At 44.5% G+C, this 23,804-nt stretch overlaps 1 protein-coding gene and 1 long non-coding RNA gene across 3 annotated transcripts; one reads left to right on the plus strand and one right to left on the minus strand.

Moving 5' to 3' along the window:
• Positions 1–5,295: 5,295 nt before the first annotated feature.
• Positions 5,296–9,934, minus strand: NEFM (neurofilament medium). The gene is made up of 3 exons (XM_032204195.1): positions 8,838–9,934; positions 8,498–8,622; positions 5,296–7,264 (listed from the first exon to the last, which is right to left on the minus strand). The coding sequence occupies exons 1-3, from the start codon at positions 9,897–9,899 to the stop codon at positions 5,908–5,910; spliced, it is 2,544 nt and encodes an 847-aa protein (XP_032060086.1). The 5' UTR covers positions 9,900–9,934; the 3' UTR covers positions 5,296–5,907.
• Positions 9,935–10,533: 599 nt separating this feature from the next.
• Positions 10,534–21,375, plus strand: LOC116499436. 2 transcript variants are annotated; one of them, XR_004254237.1, is made up of 3 exons: positions 10,534–10,603; positions 13,063–13,163; positions 19,223–21,375. It is a non-coding gene; the product is annotated as an uncharacterized LOC116499436 (long non-coding RNA). The 2 variants fall into 2 exon arrangements; XR_004254238.1 differs by lacking the exon at positions 10,534–10,603 and adding an exon at positions 11,106–11,373.
• The last annotated feature ends 2,429 nt before the right edge of the window (positions 21,376–23,804 follow it).

Consider the following 23,804-nt stretch of genomic DNA (forward strand, 5'->3'; position numbering starts at 1 on the left):
TTCCTTGTAGTATGTGTCATCTGTCATTAATGCACTTACAAATGATAAAGTGGGGTATTGCACTCATCTTCCAAGCCTGTTGAATGATTCTGTCCCAGGCTGATACACTGGAGCACTGACATCTGGATAAAGCAATAAGGGCATTTGTTTGTGCTGTGGATGCATGTTCACAGGAAATTTTAATTATAAAAATACACTGCAATCTGAATGGGCTGTTAGCTTTGGTTTTGCTAGTCTTGTATGAACAAACTCTTTTGCCTTATGGAAAAATTCTAATTAATATACTAACTGATACTGGCGAAAAAACACTGGGTAGGTTCAGTGATGAAAGGGGAAAATGACTGCTGACAAGGTTTGGAACAAGGTCTGTCTTAACACGTTGTAGTTTCTTTGTTTTTAAAAGATGGGGGGTGTGGCAGTCTCTGACAATTGAGTGTGAGCTGTCTTCCCCCAGACTGCTGTCTTAAGTTCTATCACTATGGACTTGAGGCTCATTCTCTACTGATAATTTATCAGGGCCTTTTAAGGTTTTCAATATGGACCGAAGAAAAGTCTCACTAAGTGTGATCAGGCACAAAATAGGAACAGCTCACAGCAGCAAAGCCTGGCAATTCTGAAAGCAATGCCAAGCCTGAGCCTATTTATTTTCAGTTAGTTAAAGTTGATGCCTATAACTTAACCTTGTGCTAAGACTGCAAATTAAACCACTTAAAATATGCTTCTACTTATGTAAAGCTAGAGTAGAACAGTCATCGTGGGGCTGCATCCTTCTCAGACACATTTAGCTAGATGGATTTTTACATAACATTCTAGGGTACCTTTTAATTTTCTACGCTGACTTCCTGACATTGGCTGATTTGCATTGGCTCTCCTCAATGACTATTTTCAGAGAGAAGTATTTTATACAAATGTTAGGGATGTTCCAAAAGCATGTACTGCTGCTTAAGGAGTTATAAAGAAGGTGGATGAGGTAAGTGCTCAAGGCAATTCTTTCCTTCTGTGATCCCATGAAAAACAGCAGGAGAAAGGAAGTCTTTGGCGAAACTGTTCAGGAGACAGAGCTTTGTACTCATATGGGGTAATTCAGTAACTTGTTTTCAGGGAGTCCAGACAGCATTTCTAAATACTGTTTGTTTATTTGTTTTTATTTTTTCTTCCTATTTTTTGTATTTTTGATGCTTTTGAGAACCAGAAGGCAAGTAAGCAAATCATACCCCTTTTTCTTCAACAATCTCTTTTAAGACTTTCTTCCACACCTCCCCTCTGCTTTCCATAGAGGCTTTTCCACCTGTATGGAGAAGACTTTTCTGTGTTTATGCAGACTCACCAGGCAGATGTGGGTGTCCCCCCAGCAGGTACTTTTGGTGCCATGGACAAGAAACCCAGCTGTGCAACTGGCATCAAGCTTTGCAGAGGTGGCAGAGCCGCTCCTTTCAGTATGTGACATCCCCAGCTCTAACATAACACAAGGTGGAGTGCAGGAGATGGCACTTGGAAATTCGCCAAAGTGCCCTATCAGGAAATGCTTAGCGTGGCACTTTAGGAAGAGAGAAGCTGCTCCTGCAGAGCAAAAAGCATGCTATGTGCCAGATCAGAGCTCATCACAGCCATTAAAGCCAAACCACAGTTAAAATAGATCAGCATATATTAAAACCACTGCCCCTATCCTTCTATTCTCCAAGCACTATGCCTCCTGACTTTGCAATATCTGATTTTGCTTCTTATCTTATGTCTTCTCCTGCAGATGAACCTTTTCTTCACTTAGTCATTTGCATCCCTTTCACTTCTGGGAAGCGACACAGCTTGCGGCTTTCCAAATCTTGGCAGCCAGGCTGCTAAGGGATGCTCTCAAACCAGCACAGTCAGAGGGACACCAGAAAACACAGTCCTCCCTGCAGTGTGTCTCGGCCCGATTCCCGCTCCCTGCGTTATTTTTAATGCATTGCAGCTAAAGGAGAGATTTCACGACTCTTGTGGGAAATGTGTGAGTCACAGCCGTGGCAGTGAGCTGCAGAGGGTTACAAGCTGTAGGGGCCATCCAGCCTGATTTGTTACCCCCAGTCCTGCCCAGCTCCTGAGGGAAACTGGAGAGAAAGAGGGTGGAAGCATGCGTCTGTGTGCCGAGATGCTCTTGGGGTTGTGGAGATCCTGCTGGCAACACTTGCTTTACCTCAGAAAATCCAGGAGCTGGCTTTGACGCAATGCAGTAAAAGCAGGCAGAGGGAGACACGGTAGAAACTTTAACCCAAGTTGCAGCTGCGAGTAAAGCAGCAAGTCTGTCCTTCCTCTGGCCTTCAGGCAGATGGGGTCTGCATCAGGCCGAGATCTTGTCAGTGGGAAGACAAACACAAGGAGGTCCTAAGAGCTTTTCTTCTCCACACGCACTCCCCTTCTACCTGGCAAGAGGAAAAGTTTTACAGGTATAATACCCAGATTCTAAGAATTAACTTTTTGGTAACTGAATAATTGACAATTCATCATTTTCTGCCTTCCTGGCTTAACTGAGGGTGGTTCAGTCCTGAACAGAGAAGGGAAAAGCCCGCTAGTGCATGGTAAAAGCACAGACCCTGATGTGTGGAGAAAATTCTAGTGCCTGACTCAGCACCCTGGCAAACGCAACCTATTTCTGTTTTATAACACTTCCGATTTTGTTTCTGCCTGGATTTTAGTTCTGGGATGCTGAAAATGTCTTAATCATAGCTCCTTCAACTTGATAAGGCACAATATTCCCATTTTAGAGCCCTCCAGTTCCTGAAGTCACAGGGGGTCTTGATGGCCCCCCGTAAGTCAAACACATAGATCTTCACAGATAGCTTCCATTAATTGTTGTTTTTCCTTTTGCAGAGTCTTTTGTACTGATTAATGTACTCCTGTGTCTGAAAATAATTAATCCCTTCAGTGGTTATGCACAGTCTCAAGAAATAATTGGTGCAGAACAGGCAAATAACATACTATTTATGCATCTCTGCCCTGGAATTATGCTATCTTTTGAAACTGTTTGATTGCAGATGTCAGTAGACAAAACCTCTTGGCAAAATTAAATATTAACCAGATCTTATAGTTTTATAAATATTTAGAAATGTGCTAACTGGTTGCTTATTTCTCTTAGGATTTGACGGAAACATTTGCAGTGGGAAATAGACCAAACTAAAAATAATAATAATTAAAAAAAATGTATGTTAAAGCATACAGAGTAAAGAAGTGCAGTTGTGGATAATAACTAAAGGCTTATAACTACTTTTAACTATGCTTTATGTGGAAAAGGGGAGGAAGAGAGTATTTTGTAATATGCCAATGAGTAGCCCATGAGTTTGCCTTACTGGCTATCATTTCTTTCTGTAAAACTCTGGTCTCCTGGCTGCATTTAGCAACACAAACATTAATTTCTAGGTTTTGTCCTTGTACCTGTCTCCTACCAGAACTGAAAAGAAAGCATAACTTAGAAAAGAGAAAGCCAGTTTGCGATCCCACCTGCACCTGTGTAAGCACACGTTAGCAACATGTTCTCGAGTTTCTCACTGATGTCAAAATTTAATTAATTGTACAAGGTGACCCTTCTTTGTCCTGATGCTGAAGATGCCCAACTTTTTGTGCTGAGGGGTAGTCCATTGGCTTCACAATTCATGACATTTTAGCAGATTCTGGCAGCACTGATGGCAGGTGAGTGGGTCTGGGCTCGTTAACATTTTATTCATAAAGGTATAGTTATTTTTACATGCATATATGCATGTAACTTTCACAAATAAGCTTGCTACAGAGAAGCTGCCATTTAATTTGCTTACTTTGCTTTAATTAAACGTCACTCAAGCAGCAATCTGTTGAGCACAGCTTTCCATTATTGATATCAGCAGGAGAAACATTCATTACTTTTCTACACAAAGGCATTCGCATTTATTTGAAAGACTTATCTGCTGTGGAGTTTTTACATTTTCTCCAGTGAAGAACATGAGTAACCCTTCCAATTAAAATCTACTTGATCTTCAATTATTGATAGGGCAAAGAATTGGAAAGCTTATGCAAAGCATGGATTTTGATCAGACCCTTTATTAGTCAACAGCTTTCAGAACAGTTCATACACCAAACCCAGGCAGCTGAACAAAAAAAAAGATTTGCATTTCTTTGCTATTTATGGCATGTAAAGCAGTAGAAGCAGTCTTTGTTTTCCTTTTAAAATGCAATTGAAATAAACACAGTCTTAATCCTACAATAAGACATTATTACCCTAGAGTCAGGGACCTTCTGTTTTTCTGCTTGTGTCAGCTATCTCGATTTAATTTCCATGGATTGGGATTTTAATGGGCCTTTTTACCTGGCTTTCTTCTTAATGAAGCCAACCTGCAAATGGTAGTAGACATAGGCCAGCATTTACAAGGCCTTTCTACTGGAAATTATATAAAAACAAAAAAGCTTTAATTTGATTTTATTTCTCAGTCATACCAGGTGTAATCTGAACTCTACTTAGCCTCAGTTCAGGCTCTGGAATGGTTTCCTTTCTACAGTTATTTTAAGATGGACAAATATGTAAAAAATGAGTCAGGGATATTTTTGATGCCCAACCCAATGTCATCTCTGGGACAGTTTCCCTTTTTCTAGGAAATTATTTGCCCTCAATTTTGAAATTTTGTGTTTAAAGACAGATTTCCTTGCAGATCATTTGAGATGGGGAAGTGATGAGAAGGACGTTCCCACAGAATTAAGGTAGGAAAGGAAAAAATAAAAGCTGCTACCTACTACCTTTTGATGAATACATAGTGTCGGGGCTGAGATGATTTAAGTGAGCAAAGACCCATTAAGTCACAAATGTGTGTCACAGAAGATACCATGACCACTTGTGGTTAACAGGTATGGTACTGTCTCATGAAAGTCAAGGAATGATCTGGAAATTACCCCATCTTTAAGGCTTTCCTTAAGCATTGAGACCAGTATGCAGAGCCAGCCCAACACTTTCACAAGTAATACAAGCAGGATTGCTCAGACAAGCAGAGCTAGCAGCACATGGCTTAGAGACCCCTTCCCCTATTAGGGAGAGGGACTGCAACCCCTCCAAGCACCAAAAGGCCAACCCCTAGAATCCAATAGATCCCGCTTTTCTCTAGAAACCAGGGCATATGGCTCATATTTGCTTAAACCAGCTCAAGTATTAGTATTACTTAACCATGGTATAGGAATTTGTTTTCTTAATGAGGAAATGCAGAGAAGGGAAAGTGCCTTTTCAACCCCCCCACCCTGCTGGTCAGTATGAATACCTTATTTGAGGGAAGGGTTTGAGTTTGAAGAGAATCACCAGACAAGTCATGTTTTCAGTATTGACCTTTATTGAGCAAGAACTGCTGTGACGGTTTTACATCAAACAACAAAAGGTTGCGTACTGTGCATGTCGACTAGGTTCTCCCATGAGCAAAAGTCCACCCTAATTGCACCAGTGAGGTAAACATAATTATTTATAAGTAGCTTTTTTTTTTTTTTAAGGCTAGGAGAGTTCTGGTTCTCATGAATATTCTAGTACTGTTTTCTGTTTGTTTTTGGCTCAGTTGGTTCTTTGCATAATACATCTTAAGTCGTTCCTCAGATATGTCCCTCCAACAGCTCAGGAAATTCAAAAGCTTCCTTTGCACATTTCATCTCATGCACTATTATTAGTATTTTTTTTTTTAATTTTTATTTTTTATTTTAGTTCCCCAAGCTCTGTGGAGGGAGTACATCTTGAGCCTGCATGCATTCCCCCCCCCTCCCCTATATTGCACAAAAAAGTAAAATACTGTGTGTCTGGAGCCTCCATGAGAGAACCCATTCTGCTTTAAAGCCGTCACTCACATGCATTTTGCAGCTGTCATATGGCTTAACCTTTTGCACCGACCCAAGCTCTTTAATTTTTTTTTTTTTTAATTTAGCTATAATTTATTTAATTCACTCTTTAATCTCTTTTACTACAGCATGTGAAGTAACTTTCTCCACTTTCTTGGTGGACACTAATTTCTCCTCAAAGCTTTCTTCATGTTCCTCTACCTTCTGAGTGACTGTCACAGACTTCGTGATGTATGTGGTTGTACTGTCCCCTCCTTCACTAATGATTTTCTCTGCTTTTTTGGTTACTACGATTTTCTCACCCTTATCGTCAACTGGACTCACGTCTAGGCCATTGGTGACCACCCCCTTGTCTTCCTCCTCCTCTTTGGATTCCTCCTTCTTCTCCTCCACCTCCCCATTCACTGCAATGTCTTCTTTCCTGGACTCCTTGGAGGCCTCGACCTCCGCGCTAACTTTTGTTACCTTTGTGACGGTGACGGTCTCCTCCACCACGGCCTTCTCATCTTTGACTGGGGAAGCTGGCTTCTCCGGAGAGCGGGGCTTCTCTGGGGTCGCCGGCTTTTCTGGAGAGCGGGGCTTCTCCGGGGTTGCTGGTTTTTCTGGAGAGCGGGGCTTCTCCGGGCTCGCCGGCTTCTCTGGGGTCACTGCTTTCTCCGGGGTCGCAGGCTTCTCTGGGCTTGCAGGCTTTTCTGGGGTTGCGGGCTTCTCCGGTGTCGCAGGCTTCTCCGGGGAGGTTACCTTTGGTGTGGCTGGCTTCTCTGGAGATGCTGCTTTCTCTTCCTCCTTGGCTGCCTTCTCGGCACCTTTCTCCACTTTCTGTTCCTTTACTGCTTCTGCAGCAGGTTCTTTCTGGACTCCCTTGGCCGGCTCGGTTACAGGGGATTTAGGGGGAGATTTAGGGGGTGACTTTGCGGGAGGTGTTTTGACCTTCTCGACCTTCGCTTCTACCTCTTCAGCTTTGCCCTTGGCCTCAGCTTCTTCCTCCTCTTCCTCAGCCTCCTCCCCTTCTTCCTTTTCCTCTATCTCTTCTTTTTCAGAGCCTCCTTCTTCTGCTGCATCAGATTTCGCAGCTTCTTCTTCCTCTGCCTCTTCCTCCTTCTCCTCTTCCTCAGGTGCAGCTGCCTGTTCTGCAGCCGCCTTCTCAGAAACAGCTTCTTCCTCTGCAGCTTCTTCTGCCTTCTCCTCCTCTTGTTCTTCTTGCTGGGCCTTCGCTGCCATTTCTTCTGCAATAGCTGCTAGGGCATCTTCCATTTCAGACTTCTCATCCTCTACTTTTGTCTCTTCAATGATTTCTTCTACGAATTTGTGCTGGACCTTCAGCTTTGGTGGTTCGATTTTTGTTTTCTGTATTTTGGTTGATGCTATTGTGACAGATGGTTGTCTGTGTGTGAATATGGGCCCAGTAATGCTTCCAGAGAAGGCACTGAATCTTGTCTCTTCACCCTCCAGCAGCTTCCTAAAGGAGTCAGGAGCAAGAAAAACAGTGAGCACAATAAACCCAACATAAGGGGCAGCTATTAGAATATCTCCCTCTGTCAGCAGGATGAAAAGAGTTTTGCAGAATATGCTGGAGCTGATCAGCACAATCCATCGCTCACAGCCTGAGTTCTGCTTTCCTCAAATCAGCTCTTTCAGTAAATTCATATTCAGCAAACACCTTCTGGCTTGCCTTGCATGTGGCAAACATGCAACCGATCGGCCATAGGTGGTAATTCATCTTTAGCATCAAGAACTCAAGCTGATCAGCTGCCTGGGCTGCATTATGACTCAGGTGAACTGAGAACTGAATGCAGCCAAAGGTCCCAAACTGAATATTGTCTCTTTCAAAGCCAGCTAGAGCACGGCTCTAGTGCAATAGTCTGGGCATCCACCCTTCTTGTGTGGCTTTGAAAGTAGGAGGTTTCAGAGACTTTGGTTTATTCAAGTGATCTTTGGCAGCAAACAGCTATAGACCCTAGGGAACCTGTGTTTGTCTGAACAGCCTCAGGAATTTAAAGGGATTTGAAGATGCTTTCTATGTTGACTTTTCTTGTATTCAGAGGCATGTTTTTCATCTAAGCCTGTGACCCAGAAAAATCAGTGGTTCTGATTAGAGTTCTGAAGTGATGCAAAAGAGCCTAAAAAAAGTCTGCCAGGTGATGGCAATAGCAAGCAGTTTTCCTGCTCTAGATTAGAGTGGATGCCAGAGGAAAGTTGAGCAAGAAAAGCAAAAGTGTTTGTGACAAGCAGATTCAGTCCCTGCCTGAAACCGTGATCAAGCAAGCACACCGTCTCTCTCAAGTGATAAAAGGGAATTCAGATGACAAGCACCACTCACTTGGCATATGCAAAGCAAGCAGGAGTTAAAAATAAGCTTGTCTTTTGCTTCGTCTTCTGCTTTTGTAAACAAGGGCAGAATGCAGCACCAGGGTGCCACTGCACTGAGTCACACCATCCTGGTGTCACCGAGCGCACCGGGAGCTTCGCCACTCATTACCAGCAAGCTGGTCCCCAGTGAGCTCTGCCTCCTTACTGCAGCCCTTCCAGGGTCTGCCTAGATTTGGGGAGGCTTGCAGTAATTTAGTCAAGCTCTAATTTGAGTTGTGTTCACTGCATGCAGCTATTTCTCATCCGTGGTACGGCTTCTCAGAGCAGCAGCATCTGCAGTGCTATTAATATTCCAGACATGTCTGCAACGACCCTACTGTACCTGTACGCAGCAATTTCAATATCCAGGGCCATCTTGACATTGAGGAGATCCTGGTATTCCCTCAGGTGACGTGCCATTTCCCACTTGGTTCCCCTAAGCTCATTTTCCAGCTGATGAATTGTGTCCTGCAGCGGAGACAAGAAAACCCCTGTGACAAAGCCACACACGCTGAGAGCAAAAGAAGTTCAGGACTGACTTTTAGGAACATGCTGACAGGACCCCAGACCCCACAGACCCCCCCCTCCTCACCAGCACCGACCCCGCACCACACTCAGCACCCAGAAGGTGGCTCCATCTCCCCACAACACCCCCACCCCGCCATCCCCAGCCCCCCCGGCACCTGGTAGGTGGTGAGGTCGTTGTTGTGGCGCTCCTCGATGTCACTCAGCTGCCTCTCCAGCGACTCCTTGGTGCCACGCACCGACTCCAGCTCGATGCTCTTGGACTGCAGCTGCCTCCGGTACTCGGCGATCTCCTCCTTGGCGGAGCGGATGGCCTCCTTGTTCTGCTCGGCCGCCTCCGTCAGCTTGGCGTAGCGGCACTTGAACCACTCCTCGGCCTGGTGCATGTTGTGGTCGGACTGGCACTCCAGCTGGGCGCGGATCTCCTTCAGCGCCGTGGTGAGGTCGGTCTTCAGGTAGTCCTTCCTCTCCACCGTGGCGTGGGACGCCTGCAGCTGCGCCAGCAGCTCGGCCACCTCCTCCTCGTGGTTGCCCCTCAGGAAGGCCACCTCGTCCTGCAGCGACTGCACCTTCTTGTCCAGCTCCGCCCGCATGAGCGAGGCCTCCTCCATCTCCTTGCGCAGGGCGCGGATGGTGGCCTCCGTCTCGTCACGCAGCCTCGCCTCGTCCTCGAAGCGCTCCCGCAGGCGCTGGATGTCCTCCTCGATGTGCTCCGAGTCCAGCTGGATCTGCGCCTTCTCGTGGCTCACCTGCTCCAGGGCTCCTCGCAGCTCCCGCAGCTCCTGCTCGTAGGCATCGCCCAGCTGCGCCCTGCCGGCGTGCTTCTGCCGCAGGGCCGCCAGCTCCGCTTCGATCTCCTTGTTCTGCTGCTCCAGGTAGTGCACCTTCTCGATGTAGCCGGCGAAGCGGTCATTGAGCCCCTGCAGCTGCTCCTTCTCGTTGGAGCGGCTCAGCTTCAGCTCGGCCGCCCCGTTGAGCAGCGACGACTGGCTCACGTCGAGGCTGTCGGCGGAGCTCAGCACCGTGGAGCCGTAGGGGGCTCGGGAGGCTCCGAGGTTGGGGCGCTTGTAGGAGGACGACACGGTGCTGCCGGAGCCCCTCGACCACGACTGCGAGCGAAAGCCGCTGGACGGGGAGGCGCTGGCACGGCTGTAGGTGGCCCGGGTCTCGGTCACCCGCCGGTACGAGGGGTTGCCCAAGGGCTCCATCGTGTAGCTCATGGCTGGGGACACTCCGGGGGCAACACGGCGCTGCTCCGCCGCCCGCCGCCCCTTATAAAGCCCCGGCGGCACAACGTGGCCAGGGGGGGCGGCCTCCCCCCGGCCCTTCCCCTGCTCCGCCTCCCCGGCTCCTCCCCTCCCTCCCTCGCCTCCCCCCTGCCCCGGCTCCCCCCTTCCCTCCCCGGCTCCCCCCTTCGCTCCCCAGCCCCTGCTCCCCGCTCCCGACCCCCCCAAATCCCCGCTGCCCCCTCCCCGCTGCGCCCCTGCCCCCGTCCCCATTCTCCTGCGCCCCCGCTCCCCCTTCCCCTCCCCCGGCTCCCTTCTCCCCCTCCCTTACATCGCCGCTCTTTATCTTCTTTTTCTCTTTTCCTTTTTCCCCTTTCCTTTCTTTTCTTTATTTCCTCTCTTTACTTTCATTTTCCGTTCTTTTCTTTCCTTTTCCTTTCCTTTCTTTCCTTTTCATTTCTTTTGTTTCATTTTGCTTTTCTTTTATTTTTTCCCTTTTCTTTCTTTTCTTTCTTTCATTTTCCTTTCTTTTATTCTATTTCCCTTTCCCTTTCTTTTCTTTCCTTTTCCTATCCCTTTCTTTCCCTTTTCCTTTCCTTCTTTTTATTTTTATTTTTTTACCTTTTCCTTCCCCCCTTCCACCCCTCCCACTCCCGCAGAGGCCATGGCGGAGCGCAGCGCCCGGCGGAGCCCGCAGGGTAGGGCCCGGGGCCGGGTCGGGACCGGGGCTGGGACCAAGACCGGGGCCAGAACCAGGGCCAGGACCGGGACCAGGACTGGGGCCAGGACCGGGGCCAGCAGCAGCGGCTGCAGCACCACGGGCAGCTCCCGCATGGCACAGGGGGGTGCGCGAGCAGGGGGCAGAGGGGACCCAAAATGCCACCCCCCGGTGCCACCTCCCCTCTTCTCCCTTCCCAGGCTTGCTGAGACATTTGAAGGTCAAAAGTGGCCGGGGTTGGGGGGCTGGGGGTGCTGCGGGAGGCTTTGCGGCAAGGAGAGCTCTGCCTCCCCTTGGGGGCCAGGACAACCGCAGGAGGGGGGCTGCAGGGGGCTGGCTGCGCTCTGCCCTGCACCCGCTGCAGGAAACAAGAGTTTGAAAGCCCCCCCTGCACCTGAAATCCCTACTCTTGGTTCTCCCTTCTCTCCCTTTCTTCCTCTTTTTTTTTTTTTTTTTTTTTCCTCCCACCCTCCTGGTTTCGTCTATCGCTTGGTGCATTGCTTAGAAGTGAATTCTGCTTGGAAACCTTGTTAAGAATTATGTTTGCATGGTCCAATATACTTTCTAGGGGTTGCATGCAGAGACTAGCCAGCATCTCGACTTTGAACTCCTGGATGGGTTACAGCTACATAGGCAATTGATTAGTAAGCTGCAAAGAAGAGGGAAGAAAAAAAAAAAAAAAAAAGCCCTGCTGGTGCTAGAAAAATCACTGCTCCAGCTCCACTGCAAAGCAAAGGAAAGCTGAGGGGGGTAGGTTTTAACTCCTCGTTCAGAAAGGTGCTGAAAATGTGTCTGCCTTGTTCAGCAATCTGTGAATTTTGGAGGAGTTGATCTTGTTAACAGGCTAAATCCATCCCCAGAAAAGCCTTCCTGCCTTTAACCTGGGACATACACAGCTCCTGCTTTTGCTGCTGCTGTGTCTTCATCGTGGAGAGTTAGGGAAGTCCGAGGGACAGGGTTAAACTTTGCAAGGCACATGGAACATCGGACCTCTGCTGGCTCATTAATATGATGCTGTCATAGGACTGCAGCACTGCAGTCAGTGGAGAAGTCAGAATTATCCCCGGTATCCGCTGAATTGTATTTGCAAACACAGGCAGTTAGATCCTCTGTTTAACCTCTCTGGAGTTTTCTATGACAAGCATAGAGAAAAGATTATACCATAATTGAAGCAATCATGGATTCTAAATCTGTTCCATTTATTTTGGTAGAAGTTTTCTCCATAGGCAAAAAGCAGCTCTTTGGATTTGATTGGAAGTCAAAACAAAAATACTGTCTATTATGGCATCACATTTTGTTTCATTTTAGGGAAAAATATGTGTTATGATCTGGTTTATTACTCTTTTTTCCCTTGACAAGGAAAGAAAAGACTGAGGGGGGGGGCAGAATATGTTTTATACATATGTAAAACTTACTGGAAAAGCAAACATATGGTTAACAGAGGTGCTTGGGAATTTTTATTATCCTTTTAATGTTCTGAAAACAAGTTAATGGAGTTGAACAGCAAGTGAGGAGGGACATACTGAACTTCGTAATAGAACTCCCTTTCATTAAATACAATTGAGGCATGGATTGTTTTAAATCCATTTACCCAGCATGCAAAATAAATTGTTGCTTTATAATCAAGCAGTGATAGCGTTCGGCTTATTCACTGCATCCGGAAATTCAGGCAGTGCAAACTTTTATAGAATACAATAATTTTCATAATACATATTGACTACCTTAAAAATCAGGGTATTCGGGTAAGAAAAAGTTTTTATTCACACAGGCATTTACAAGCATGTGCAAAATTTCCTTCTGAAATAAAATACATCATTTTCATTTTAATCACAGTCTTGTAATATGCATTTCTGGCTATAATAAGATGTAGATGGACAGCGCTCCTGCTACATGATCCTGAAGGTGATCTGAAGGTTAGAATGAGTCAGGGAAATTAGTCTAAAATGCTGCCTTATTTCTGATGAGCATCTAATTCCTTTTTCCTTTTTATCCATATCAGTTTCTGGAAATTTTGAAATGAAGACTAATATTTCTGCTTATAGAGAACTTTTTCCCCGAAGTTTAACAAACAAGCAATGCTACTTTGGAGCAAACAGCAACATGATGTCTCATGCTTTGAAGCAAAGGCACGGAAGGAGCAGGCACTCACACTGAACTGCAAATCAGCTGCATTGAATTTAATCTTGATTACGCACTATTGACAAACCTGCAGTAAAGAAATACTATGGAAGGATGAGACTGAGTTCTGCAGCTTCCTTAAAAAAAAAAAAAAAAGGAGACAAACCACAGAAGGCGGAGTTGCACAACAGCCTGACTGCTTCCAGATAAAGGAGTAGAAAATACATGCAGTGACAATGAATTAACTTGCATATCTTTTAAAAAATGATAGTATCGGATGAGTAGAAGAAAAGGTGTTGGCTTTTTTTTTTTTTTTTTTAGGTTATGGAAAGACAACAGAATGAAGAGAATTGTGCAGATAATGCAATGCAGTTGGTTGGAGCTATTAAAAAGTATTTGTTAGTTTAATGGGGTTTCTCTGGGTAAGTGGCCGCCTATTTTCAATATAAGGCTGCTTCAAGCTTAAGCTTAAGAAATTTAAGCCTGAATAGGTCTTAGTGCTATTCATGCAAGGAGAGCAAAGCATAACTTCAGTAGGAATTTTGTCAGGCTGAAGGAAGAAGAAGGAAGTTGGAATTTGGCCCCTTTCCTATACTCCACACCACAGAGTAATGTAGATGGGCACGACACTCCAAACCAGTGAAGTTCTGCCACTTTGTATCAGCCAAAGACCTTGATGTCCTAGAGCCTTATTTGGTCATCATAAACTGGGAATAAATAATGTCCCAGATAATCAGCTGCCATAAATTGGTCTCGTTCCAGTGCAGCCAACAGAACAAGGACATTTCAGTCCAGCTGAGGAGATGTCCTAATAATATTTATATAGCGATAGCTAGGGAAGAAAACACTTAGGTTTATGCACTAAGGGCCTAATCCTCTGTGTTGCTGGGTACCTGAACTCCTAAGGAAGCCCAGAGGTGATCAGCGGGCACAGAAGGAGCACATGGCTCTTGGCAGATTGAGCCATCCCATGAGCAAGGGGTGCAGGTGTTCGGTTTCATGGGAAGCTGCTCTTAGGGACTGCTTCGCAGCAAACAGCATTTACATTTCTTTCCTTGTTGTAATTTGTTCAGAATCTTGATATTTGAAATATCAGGTCTTGTGTGGGGTTTAATGATGGGTTCTTGTGATCATCCGCAAATTATCTTCAGCCTTGTTTGGGGATGTGCAATGAAGGGAAGGGGACAAAGTGAATGGGAGGGGACTCAAACATGAGCATCTTGCTTTGGCGTGGCTCAAACTTGCTGTCAGTGGTGATGAGGCCAGCTGGCCTGGCTAAGGCAGGTACACCAGGCTGTTTGATAACATGCCACAGCACGATGCCTGATGGTACTAGCGCGGAGCACTTGTGATTTGAAAAATTTATGTGTTTATTTTCCTTCTCTTCTGGACTTTCTCAGGACAGGGCTGTAACACAGTAGTAGTTGCCTAACACCATCTCACTTCTCATCATTCATGTTCAGCCAGAGGTTGTATTTCAGAACCTTAAATCAAACATTCCCAGCCACTTGCATTATTTTCTTTGTGCAGAAATGCTTTGTGTTGCATTTGAAGGTAATAAATTTCTGAAAGCACAGTCCCAAAGCAACATTTGCATTCAATTTATGAATAAATGAAGATTCCTTGCAAATTTCTACAGATCATCATTAAGCTCGTTTCTGCTATTCATTTTCCTGGATTTATTCACTGCTAAAGCAGTTAAAGTTACAGAGCTAAGTTTCTTTCCATATCAATACCAAGAATGGTTTCACAGCTAGGAGCATACTTCAGTAATTTACTGACTTAAAAAAAGCTAAACATGTACCTTACCACCTACATTTTCCAGTGGTGTTTTCCTTGCATTTTTAAAACACTGCATTGCACACTTGTTTTATAACTTCTGTAATGCATGTTCGTATTCATGGCCACCTCCTGCCTTGTTTCAAAGGGCCAGTTTTCTAGCTTGTGCATATTCACAAAGAATCAGCCATGCCAAATGACTCCAGTGGAGGATTTAGCCTAGATTTTTATGATTAATAACAGAAAGATATTCAAGAGAAGTTTCAGAACCTGCTGTAAATTAATGCATCTTTCTATGGCATTATATGGCATAGTGGCATTCACTTGGGTGAGAGGGGATGAGAGATTTTGTGCCTCTATCTCCATGGCAGCTATTCAAGTCTCCCATTTTCCACAAATATATTCAAGCAACGTATCAAGTCCTTGGCCAGCAAACCCTTGTCTAAGAACTGGATATTGAACTCAGTTTCACCGATTCTTCAAACTACTCTTGGACCAATTATCTACATATGGGCGATTAACTTGCTGTATGAAAAGCAGATTCAGCATAAAAATGAACTCTGACCTTTCTTAATGACAATGTTTCTGTAGCAATGACCATGTACATTAAACAGATATTGGAAATCTTGGTTCCTATGAGAGAATTAATTGTAGATTCCCATATCAGAGAAAACAAAACACAGCAAAACAGAAATAAGCCTGCCCGGAACAGCTTCTTTAGGTAGAAAGAGTTTGGAGGTGAAGGTTAATGAAATTGTCAGCAGCAAACATGCACCTCCTTAATAAAGGGAATGAGCTCAGATGACAATGCTGAGCCTCAGTTTCCTCTCCAGTGCTGTTCTCCCATAGCGTCATTAGAAAAGAGACAACCTTTGGTGCTATGGCCGTAATATAATGCAGAGTGATGTAATGGATTTGGGTGCAGGATTGGATTTAGATGCTCTGCCCTTGTATTGGAAAATATTGAAATAACCTAGTAGCTATAAGACTTCTCTAAGGACTTCAGTCCTAATGATGCTTAGCGTCTTTCTGTTAATATTACTTTCTTTTAACCGTAATTGTACCATTTCATCACTGCCAGCTTTACACAAACATGGAATTAGCTGACGTGCCAACTGGGGGGACTGGGTTCAGGTGTGGCATGAATGAGCTTGGAGACTGTCCCGATGCTTCAAATGGCCCCTTGGCTGCAGAGAATATCCAGCCCAGCCTCCAACAAGATTTCAAGTGTCTCCCTGGCCTGTAAAAAGGGTTCATAACAGAGATGAATCAGCAGAATTTATATGTTTAAAAACTCATGTCAGTGGGGCGCTGCAAATCAATTTGTCAGAGAGAACTGGAGTAGACGGGGGGTTTACAATGGATGCGTCAGGGTATCACTGCACATTTAGAGGTAAGAATAGCTGCAAGTCTGGAAATCACGACTGAGGTCCATTAGCTTCAATTGCCTTGCCTGTTTGGTTATAATTCAAATCAGAGCTTCTTGATCCTGTGCCGAACTACGTACTGAATTTCACGTGTGACATCTTTGAAAAGCCGTAACTCTAATCAGAATCATGTGCTGTTGAGGAAATGCAGTCTGCAGTAACCTGCTGTCTGTGGCCATAACGTTGAATTATAGGACTAGTGGGATGGCAGGGAGTGAGATGGGACTAGCTACGGATGTTCTCTAATCAATAGTTAGGAAATGGCTGATCTCGGGTTCTCCTGTCTGTCTTGGGTAATTTGTCCATATTCAAGTATTAAATCATCCAATTCTGCCTTCTGCAGAGCTGGGAGATTCAGGCATACAATGGCCCAGACAATGCGAAGGATCAGCTCTGAGCCACAGCCCAGTTGAAGAAAAACTCAAATCTAATTGGCTGAGATGAAAAGCAAAGGGAATAACACGTCTTTGTTCCCTTGATGCTTCCACACTCTGCCTGGCTTTATGGCTCATTGGTCACTTTTCCTGTGTGTATTGTCTGATGCTTCAAACTGATCTATCCTGAAAGTGCCATACAGAAAATAGCACAGGTCAGGATAGCAGCCTTTTAGTGATGAAGTGATCAAAAATAGCTCTTCCTACCTAGTTTTGAGAGGTTTTTTCCTAGCCTCCCTTTTCTAAAAATATAATGTTGAAAAGGCTACAGTGCTTCATTTTACGATCACTTTTCCTGAAGCTGTACATGCCATATGACTGCCATAGGGCAAAACTATTCCTAGTGCTGCTTCCGAGGAATAACAGTGAAAAATTATTGCAGGCTGGAAATTAGAGAAAGTTAGCCACAGCCACGGCTACCTTTGACATCGGTTATCACAACACATTTATCATGCTAGCAGTTAGAGGCATTATTGGGGTAGAAGCCCCATTTTTCAAGACAGGGAGGTCTTGCCAAGAAGCACTGCCTGCTGTGCTAACCACAGAGCCTGTGTGCGACCTCAACCTACAGTTTTGCAAAACCCTGGGCCTAAAATAACCAAAACTCCTGAGGATTTTAACCCAGCAAAACTGCTGGTGGTGTGAACGGGCTGGGAGCTCTGTGGACATCCTGGCACAGAGCCGGGGGGCTCTTGGGCAAACTAGAGGCAAATATAAATCAGCATTGCTCCAGTAAGTTCAGAGAAATGCTCACACTTGCAGACATTTCTGGGGAATAAAACCCCTGATCTGGGAGGATTTATGTTTATAATGCTTGGCCCTAACTCTGCAGCCAGTTACTAGGCTATTTATGGCAGCTGTTCCTAATTAGTTTATAGGCATGGCTTCTTTGTATGCGTTTGGGTTTATCTCCTGTGTGCTGTCACCCTGCTTGTGCACTCAGCTTTACTTTAGTACTTGCAGTACAAAAAGCAACAGCTGCATCCTGCTTCTTCACCGTGACATTTGACTTTCCTTTCTTTTATTGACTTGTTTTTAGCTGAGGCAAAACAGCGCACTTAAATATGGATGATTCTTATTTCTAAAATAAAAGGCCTGATACAAGGAAACGTTCTCCATGCTAGTCTAATTTGTATCTAGGTTAATTGCTCTCCTGGTGGATGTTTAATTGATTCACGTAAAGAAAGCCAATGAAAGGCTCTAGCTCAGTGACGACTCTACATAACTGCAGTGACTCCTTTTTCTCTGTAATTAGCACTAAATGAGGAATCCAACTTGGGGATGGCTACTGAGATCTCCAAAAGATCCATTTTTATTTAGATGCTGTATATAACAATAGTTTATTTTTCTGATGCAGACCACTACAGTAAATGCTGAAATGAAAAGGTTTTTAGGTAAGAATGTTTTACAGCAAAATTAAGAAACAAGGGAGCATGAAAGCAGTCCTGCTTGGTGGACTTACCATGTGCAAAGCCTTTTTGGGTGAAGAATCTGAGAATTTCATGGTTTGAATTAGCTTATGAGTTTGGCTGAGGATCTCAGAGGAGCCTGTTCAATCTAGTCATTCTATGTTTCTTTGAATTACAATAGCATGGTGGCAATTTCATCCCTTAGGACTCTTTGCAGTGGCTTGCTTCGGCTTTCTGGCCTAACCAACTGCCAGGTTCAGATTTTCCTCCAGCAGTGCATCAAATATTGCTGGAACCACATGGTAAACTGCAAATGTAAAATTGCACGAGAGCATCACTCAAATACAGGTGTCATCCGTATCAACCAGACCTACTTTCTTGCTCGTGGTCACAAAAATGCAACAACAGATCCTGCGTTTTACTGTGTCATCTTTTGAAACCGCTCCTCACGTGCCCATGGTCTGAGAAGACTGCCTGGTGCCTTTTGTGATAGAAACGTGAGCTGAGCATATCAAGTTCTTGTTCTCTGTTTGCATTTAATAAGGAGTTATGGGGACAGACATGCTTTGTAAGATATTCCTTACATTTTTAAGACTGCATACAGAAATCTGAGCTGTTTTTTGGCCAGAAAGTCAGTTCAATTTCTCTGGCCTTATAACATCTAAAGAATATTCTTAGTAGAAATACCTATAAGCTGATTAGGAGGGAAGCAATAAATACAAATCAAATCAAATCATGCAGACACTCACAGTAGGAAAATCAATAATTTTAGTAATACATTTTGTAAACTCATTTTATTGTAAAAAGAAATATGTATAGCTCCTTAGACATCTTGATGAAGCAGGAGCTGCAAGTTCTCCTTTTTGTCTCAAGGTCCTCAGCTGCAGTAAAGCTCAGAAGTTTTTAAACAAGTTTAAAAGCCATGGTGCCAATTATACCAAGTAAAAGCTGGCGTGTGCAGAATGTGCACATAGGACAGACTAGCAAGGCCATCCATCCTGAAGGGATAGAGCAGAAGAGAGACATTTACAGGGAGCCGCCTGTGGCAGTTCTGAAATGATTCCATAATGTGATTTAAATGTGGAAAAAACAAAGGTAATTTTTAGTGCTTTTTTTTTTTTTTTTTTTTTTTTAAATCAGTGACTGTTCTAGACAACTGTGCATTTGATTATATCAGTGACTGCATAAATCTGCAGTAAGACAGGAGCTTTTTTTCCATTTGGGATGGAAGGAAAGGTCATCAAAAATATGTTTTTTTCCTAAATTTGACAGTATAAAATGTAATTGTATATTCCTTGGGAGAATTATATTAATTGGAGTCCTTTTTCATTGCTTTAAGGCTCCAACATTTCTGTTTTTTGTGTATTTGTCTAGTTGATCTATCAGCATGTCTACCACTCAAACTTCTTTTCTTTCTCTCCCCCCGTTACAGATGAGTGTGGGAAGGACCTGCAGGGACAGAGAAGATATCTGCATACAGAAATTCAAATGATCTTCAGCAATGCCGTGGTCACAGTGATGCTGCAAGACCGTGACATGCAAATGTGGTGGAATTTGCTGCATTGCTTTTTTTTTTCACTTTTTCTATTTCCTAACTTAAGATTAGCATAAGGTCTTCACCAACTGTCTCAATGCCAATGAAACACATTTAGAAAACACTTTGAGAAAAGAATATAAAGGCTATCACCTGTAAATTCCAAGGTCAGAATATTCATCATTGTCCTTTGAAATGCTCCTTGTATTGGCATTGCAGGTTATGTCTGAAATTGCTAGGCTTAAAGTCTGTATGTTTTAGAATTAAAAAATAAAGCAAACAAAACTCCCCCAGCTGATCTCTTAACCTGATTTTCTTAAACAGCCAGTTGGAATTATTCAATGTTTGTGGAGAATGAGAGGAAGCTTTATCTAATAACCTCATCTCTTCTGATACGCCATAGTCTGCTCGCTGTACATCAGTGCATCCATTTCCCCCATGTCACTGCCTTGAAGTGACCTCAATCATTATACCAGCGGTCACAATTTCAACAAACATGTTCCAGTGACTTACACCGTTTTTCTTCTACTGATTTTTCCTATTTCAAAGCAGTGTCCCCTCCTACTGATAGCAGAGACAACATTCGTTCTGTCGATGCTGCTGTTCCCTTTTAGTGCCTCATTAAGTATAATCATGTCCTGTTATTTTAGCTGTGTCCAATACTTATAGTTTCATAATCTGAAATAGAGATCACACTGCGGCCTCAATTTACAGCAAATTCTGCCTTCCTGTAAAAAAGATTCTAGTGAGAAATGGCAAATTTGCAAGAAATGGCAGATTTGCAGCCTGTCCATGATAACATTTCTCACCTCTACTCCTCCTGAGCCACCACCAGCTCCTCTGTTTTGTCCTCAGAGTGGAGCTGATTGCTGAAGCCAACCAGGCAGCAGGCACTACCCAGGCAGCAAAACACAGCTTGTCCTTTGAAAGGAATTCAATGGGGGCTTCCCTAAGGTCAGGCTCAGACAGCTAGTGAGGTTTTGCTGGGATTTCAGTGATCATTTCCAACGTGGAAACCAATTGACAAAACTCACCTCTGGTACGACAGAGCTTGCACTGCCATAAATCATTCTCCTTAACTAGCTTCCCCCCGTTCAAAAGCGTTTTCTAAATGAAACGGTCTATTCTTGTATCTCTGCCATTTGGGGAATGCAACCTTCGTTTGCCATTTCACATTTGTAGAACATCCCAGAGCTATGCCATGCCCTTCAGGAGGGGCTGCGGTACATCACATCTCACCAAAGCACACCCATCGATGGACTTTGACTTTCCTCGTGTCTCCGTTGGCATCAGGGACCAGCACAGCTCCTCCTGCTCATCCCAGGGAAAGTCAGGAGCAGATGTAATGCCCTTGCCAGCAGTGACACGCTGCAGAGCCGCAGTGTCCCAGGGGTGAGCTGCTAACGTCAGTGGCACTGGTGCGAACGAGAGCAGACGTGGGCCAGGCCAGCGTGCCCTGGTTAGCCCTGCGGGGAGAAGGGGAGGAGAATAGATCTCCTTTGATCCAGGCATGGAGGAGGACCTCACCTTGCACAGACCACGTAGCTGATCCTCGCCAACTCAATTCCCAATTTTTTCCACTAAGGCACTTTTCTCCCTATTATATTTCTACCCCATCACACCAGCACTTGCTCTGCTCTCCTGCTCATTGCTACTTGGGCGCCGGGAAGACCTGTTGAAAGCAAACCCTTGCTGGTCATGTGTACACGCACACATCAGCCTCATCTTCCACTGATTTTGCTTTCTGTCTGCTAGGGAGAAGTGGAACCTGCATACTGCAATTCCTTAATTGCAGCACCCACCTTGGGCTGTAATTTGGCCTAATTGTGCACTTCCTTCACTGGTGCTGTGAGCATTGTTTGTATAACATGGGTGCAATCCATGGTGTTCTTTTTATGTGCATGGTGCAGAGTAACTGAGCCTGCCTGTTTTCATCTCATCTCAATCCCCTACAACAAAGTAAGTTTTACTCGCCATGGGAAGGGTTTGCAGAACTGGCTGCCATGACGGTGTTCATTCTGATGATTAAATGCCTTTCAATAAACCAAGGATAACTCCGTGTGGTGTTATTAAAATAGAGCTTTATGGGCCGTAACCTGCCATCATTTTGCATGCACAGCTCCTGCTGAGTTTGTCAGGACATCCATGCCCAGAGTGATGCTGTGAGGGAAATAGGAATGACCTCCTGGCTCCCTGTGCTCGCTCCTAGACCTTCCTCTGGGATCTGAATTGTCACAGAGAAAAGCAACCACGTGGTCTGACTGCTACAGGTACTAGAAAGGAGCATGTAACTAAGCTGTTCTGCTAAAGGTGATATATATCCTGCCAAAAAAAAGAAAATAGTTAAAATCCATTGGTGGATTTATTAGACACATTCCCAGCAATTTGCCTGGGGAAAAGACGTCTCTATCGTCTGTCTGATTGCTCTCTGACACTGAATGGGATGTGAATCAGAGAAGCTGCCTTTCACATAATGTGCTTGCAGAACCACGTGAATACGGTTCTGAGCACAGGCTGATGTTCTCAGGGCTTCTCACCTTAGCAAAAAATGTTTTCTAAGGATCCATTGGCCGCATAAAACAAAGTTGGTATTTAAAAAGCACTGCCTCCTCACCTGAATATCTCAGTAAAATTATTACATCATCAACCCTGTTCCCATAACTTCATACAGAAAAATGTGGGTATAGAAAATCCATACACAAAGTGCAGTTGATCTAGCTGCAAGCCAGCCCAAAGAAATTGCTGCTGTGCTGTTCTGTGTTCCCGGCAGTGCATCGCTGCCCCTGGGGCTGCCGAGCTAATAACTCCGCTGCGCAGCATCCAACAAAATAATTTGTTTACTCTTGTGTGGTGCATTTATTAGATTTTAATGTTCTCCACCTCTTTGCTGATGCTAATTATAGCAATATTAAAAATGTCGCCGTGATTTTAGTGGTTTCGGAAACTTTTGTAAGGGGAGGATGAACCCTTTTATTGGATTGAGTTTTTGGTGCATTTCCATCTTCAGCCAAAAACACCCTTTCTGGTCCCCAGTTTTAATTATTTCAACTAATTGTTCAAATGGGTCTGTAAATCAAAAGATGCAATATGAAATTTTCTGTCAGGATGAAAGGCTGTAATGAAAAGTTAACGATTCTCATCAGTTGTCTGGCTTCTCTGAATTTTTGTCCTGATGCAGACTGGTCACAAGGAGAAGTAACTCTGGGATTCGTGCCAAACCATTTGCCTTTTCCAAAAGAAGCCTTAGGAGCATTGTGAGTTGGTCAGCTCACTTGGTTTCCCATACAAAGCATGTGCCTGCTGTTCCTGGTTTGCAACCAACCCTTGTACAACTTCTTTTCCACACTGAATCTTCTTTATAAAAATAAAAAAATCCCATTTTCACTGACATAGTCATAGCAGCCTAGAAAAAATGCCCCTAGCATTAAAAAGAGGAGTGCCAACAGCCTTTTGTTGTTTGCTTTCTGAAAAAATGTTGGATTCTTTTTGGATTATCATTTTTTCTACCCACAGGAACTGCATGGAACTACAGAATCATAGAATTGTCTAGGTTGACCTTCAAGATCATCAAGCCTAATCATCAAAATCCTTCATGTCAGATCTTATCTTCATTTGGATGCAGGATCTGAATGCTTCCTTAGCAAATAGGAAGGTAGATGGAAGTCACTGCAGATAAGGGACCTGAGGATGTCCATGCAGAATGCCACTATCCATAGCCCAGCCACTGTTTGGGGATGATGTTGTTCACCCCGCTTGTCCTGGGGCTTTGCTTGTCCCTGCCTCTTCTCCAGAAACCAGGGGCTCATTGCTTCTTCCCTGTTTATTACCCTTCCCCAATACAGCTCCTTTTTCAGAGCAATTTGCTCTTGCAGAGTCATTTCCATTGCCACAGGTAATTGTGCTACCTCAGCAGAGTGGCCCAGCATGGTTTATTGCCTTCTGCTCAGGCCAGGAGATTTTGGAGCAAATAGGGTGCTTAAACATGGCTGGTTGAAAAGCAGGATTAAAATGTGCTGGCAGAGAGATCATTCTAAATAAAGCCACGAAGTCAGAGAAGATCGTGGAAAAGAAATGCATGCTGGCAGGGAGGACGGCATCCTGCAGGAGCTGGCAGGAAAAGCGTGCTCAGCCTTGTCCTGTGTTCGGTGGTTATAGAAGGGATAGAAAAAAGAAAAGGACTTTTTAGCACGGCTCAGGGCAGGGGATAACCCCAAATGCAAAAGAACCGTGGGGAGAGATGCTGTGGGTGGATGTGGGGTGCTCTTCTCTGTCCTCCTGCTGGGGCTCCGCAGGTGTGAGCCCGCCTTGCATGAATCAGCAGGGCAGCCTGTGCTGGAGCTGCTCCTTCCAAAAAATGTCAGCAACTGCTTGATGAATTAAACATGTCCAAGGATTCCTTTCATCAGGGCGCTCACCACTATATTGCTTTCTAGGCTTTTTTTTTTTTTTTTTTTTTTTTTTTTTTTTTTTTTTTTTTTTT

The sequence above is a fragment of the Aythya fuligula genome, chromosome 27 (assembly GCF_009819795.1).
Source record: "Aythya fuligula isolate bAytFul2 chromosome 27, bAytFul2.pri, whole genome shotgun sequence".
NCBI classification, from domain to species: domain Eukaryota; kingdom Metazoa; phylum Chordata; class Aves; order Anseriformes; family Anatidae; genus Aythya; species Aythya fuligula.

Coding starts and splice junctions, on each gene's coding strand:
- NEFM (XM_032204195.1), bottom strand. CDS start 9,899: ATGAGCTACACGATGGAGCCCTTGGGCAACCCCTCGTACCGGCGGGTG. Junction 8,623..8,837: donor ACGACCTCACCACCTACCAG/GTGCCGGGGGGG, acceptor TCTCCGCTGCAG/GACACAATTCATCAGCTGGA. Junction 7,265..8,497: donor ATTGAAATTGCTGCGTACAG/GTACAGTAGGGT, acceptor TGACTCCTTTAG/GAAGCTGCTGGAGGGTGAAG.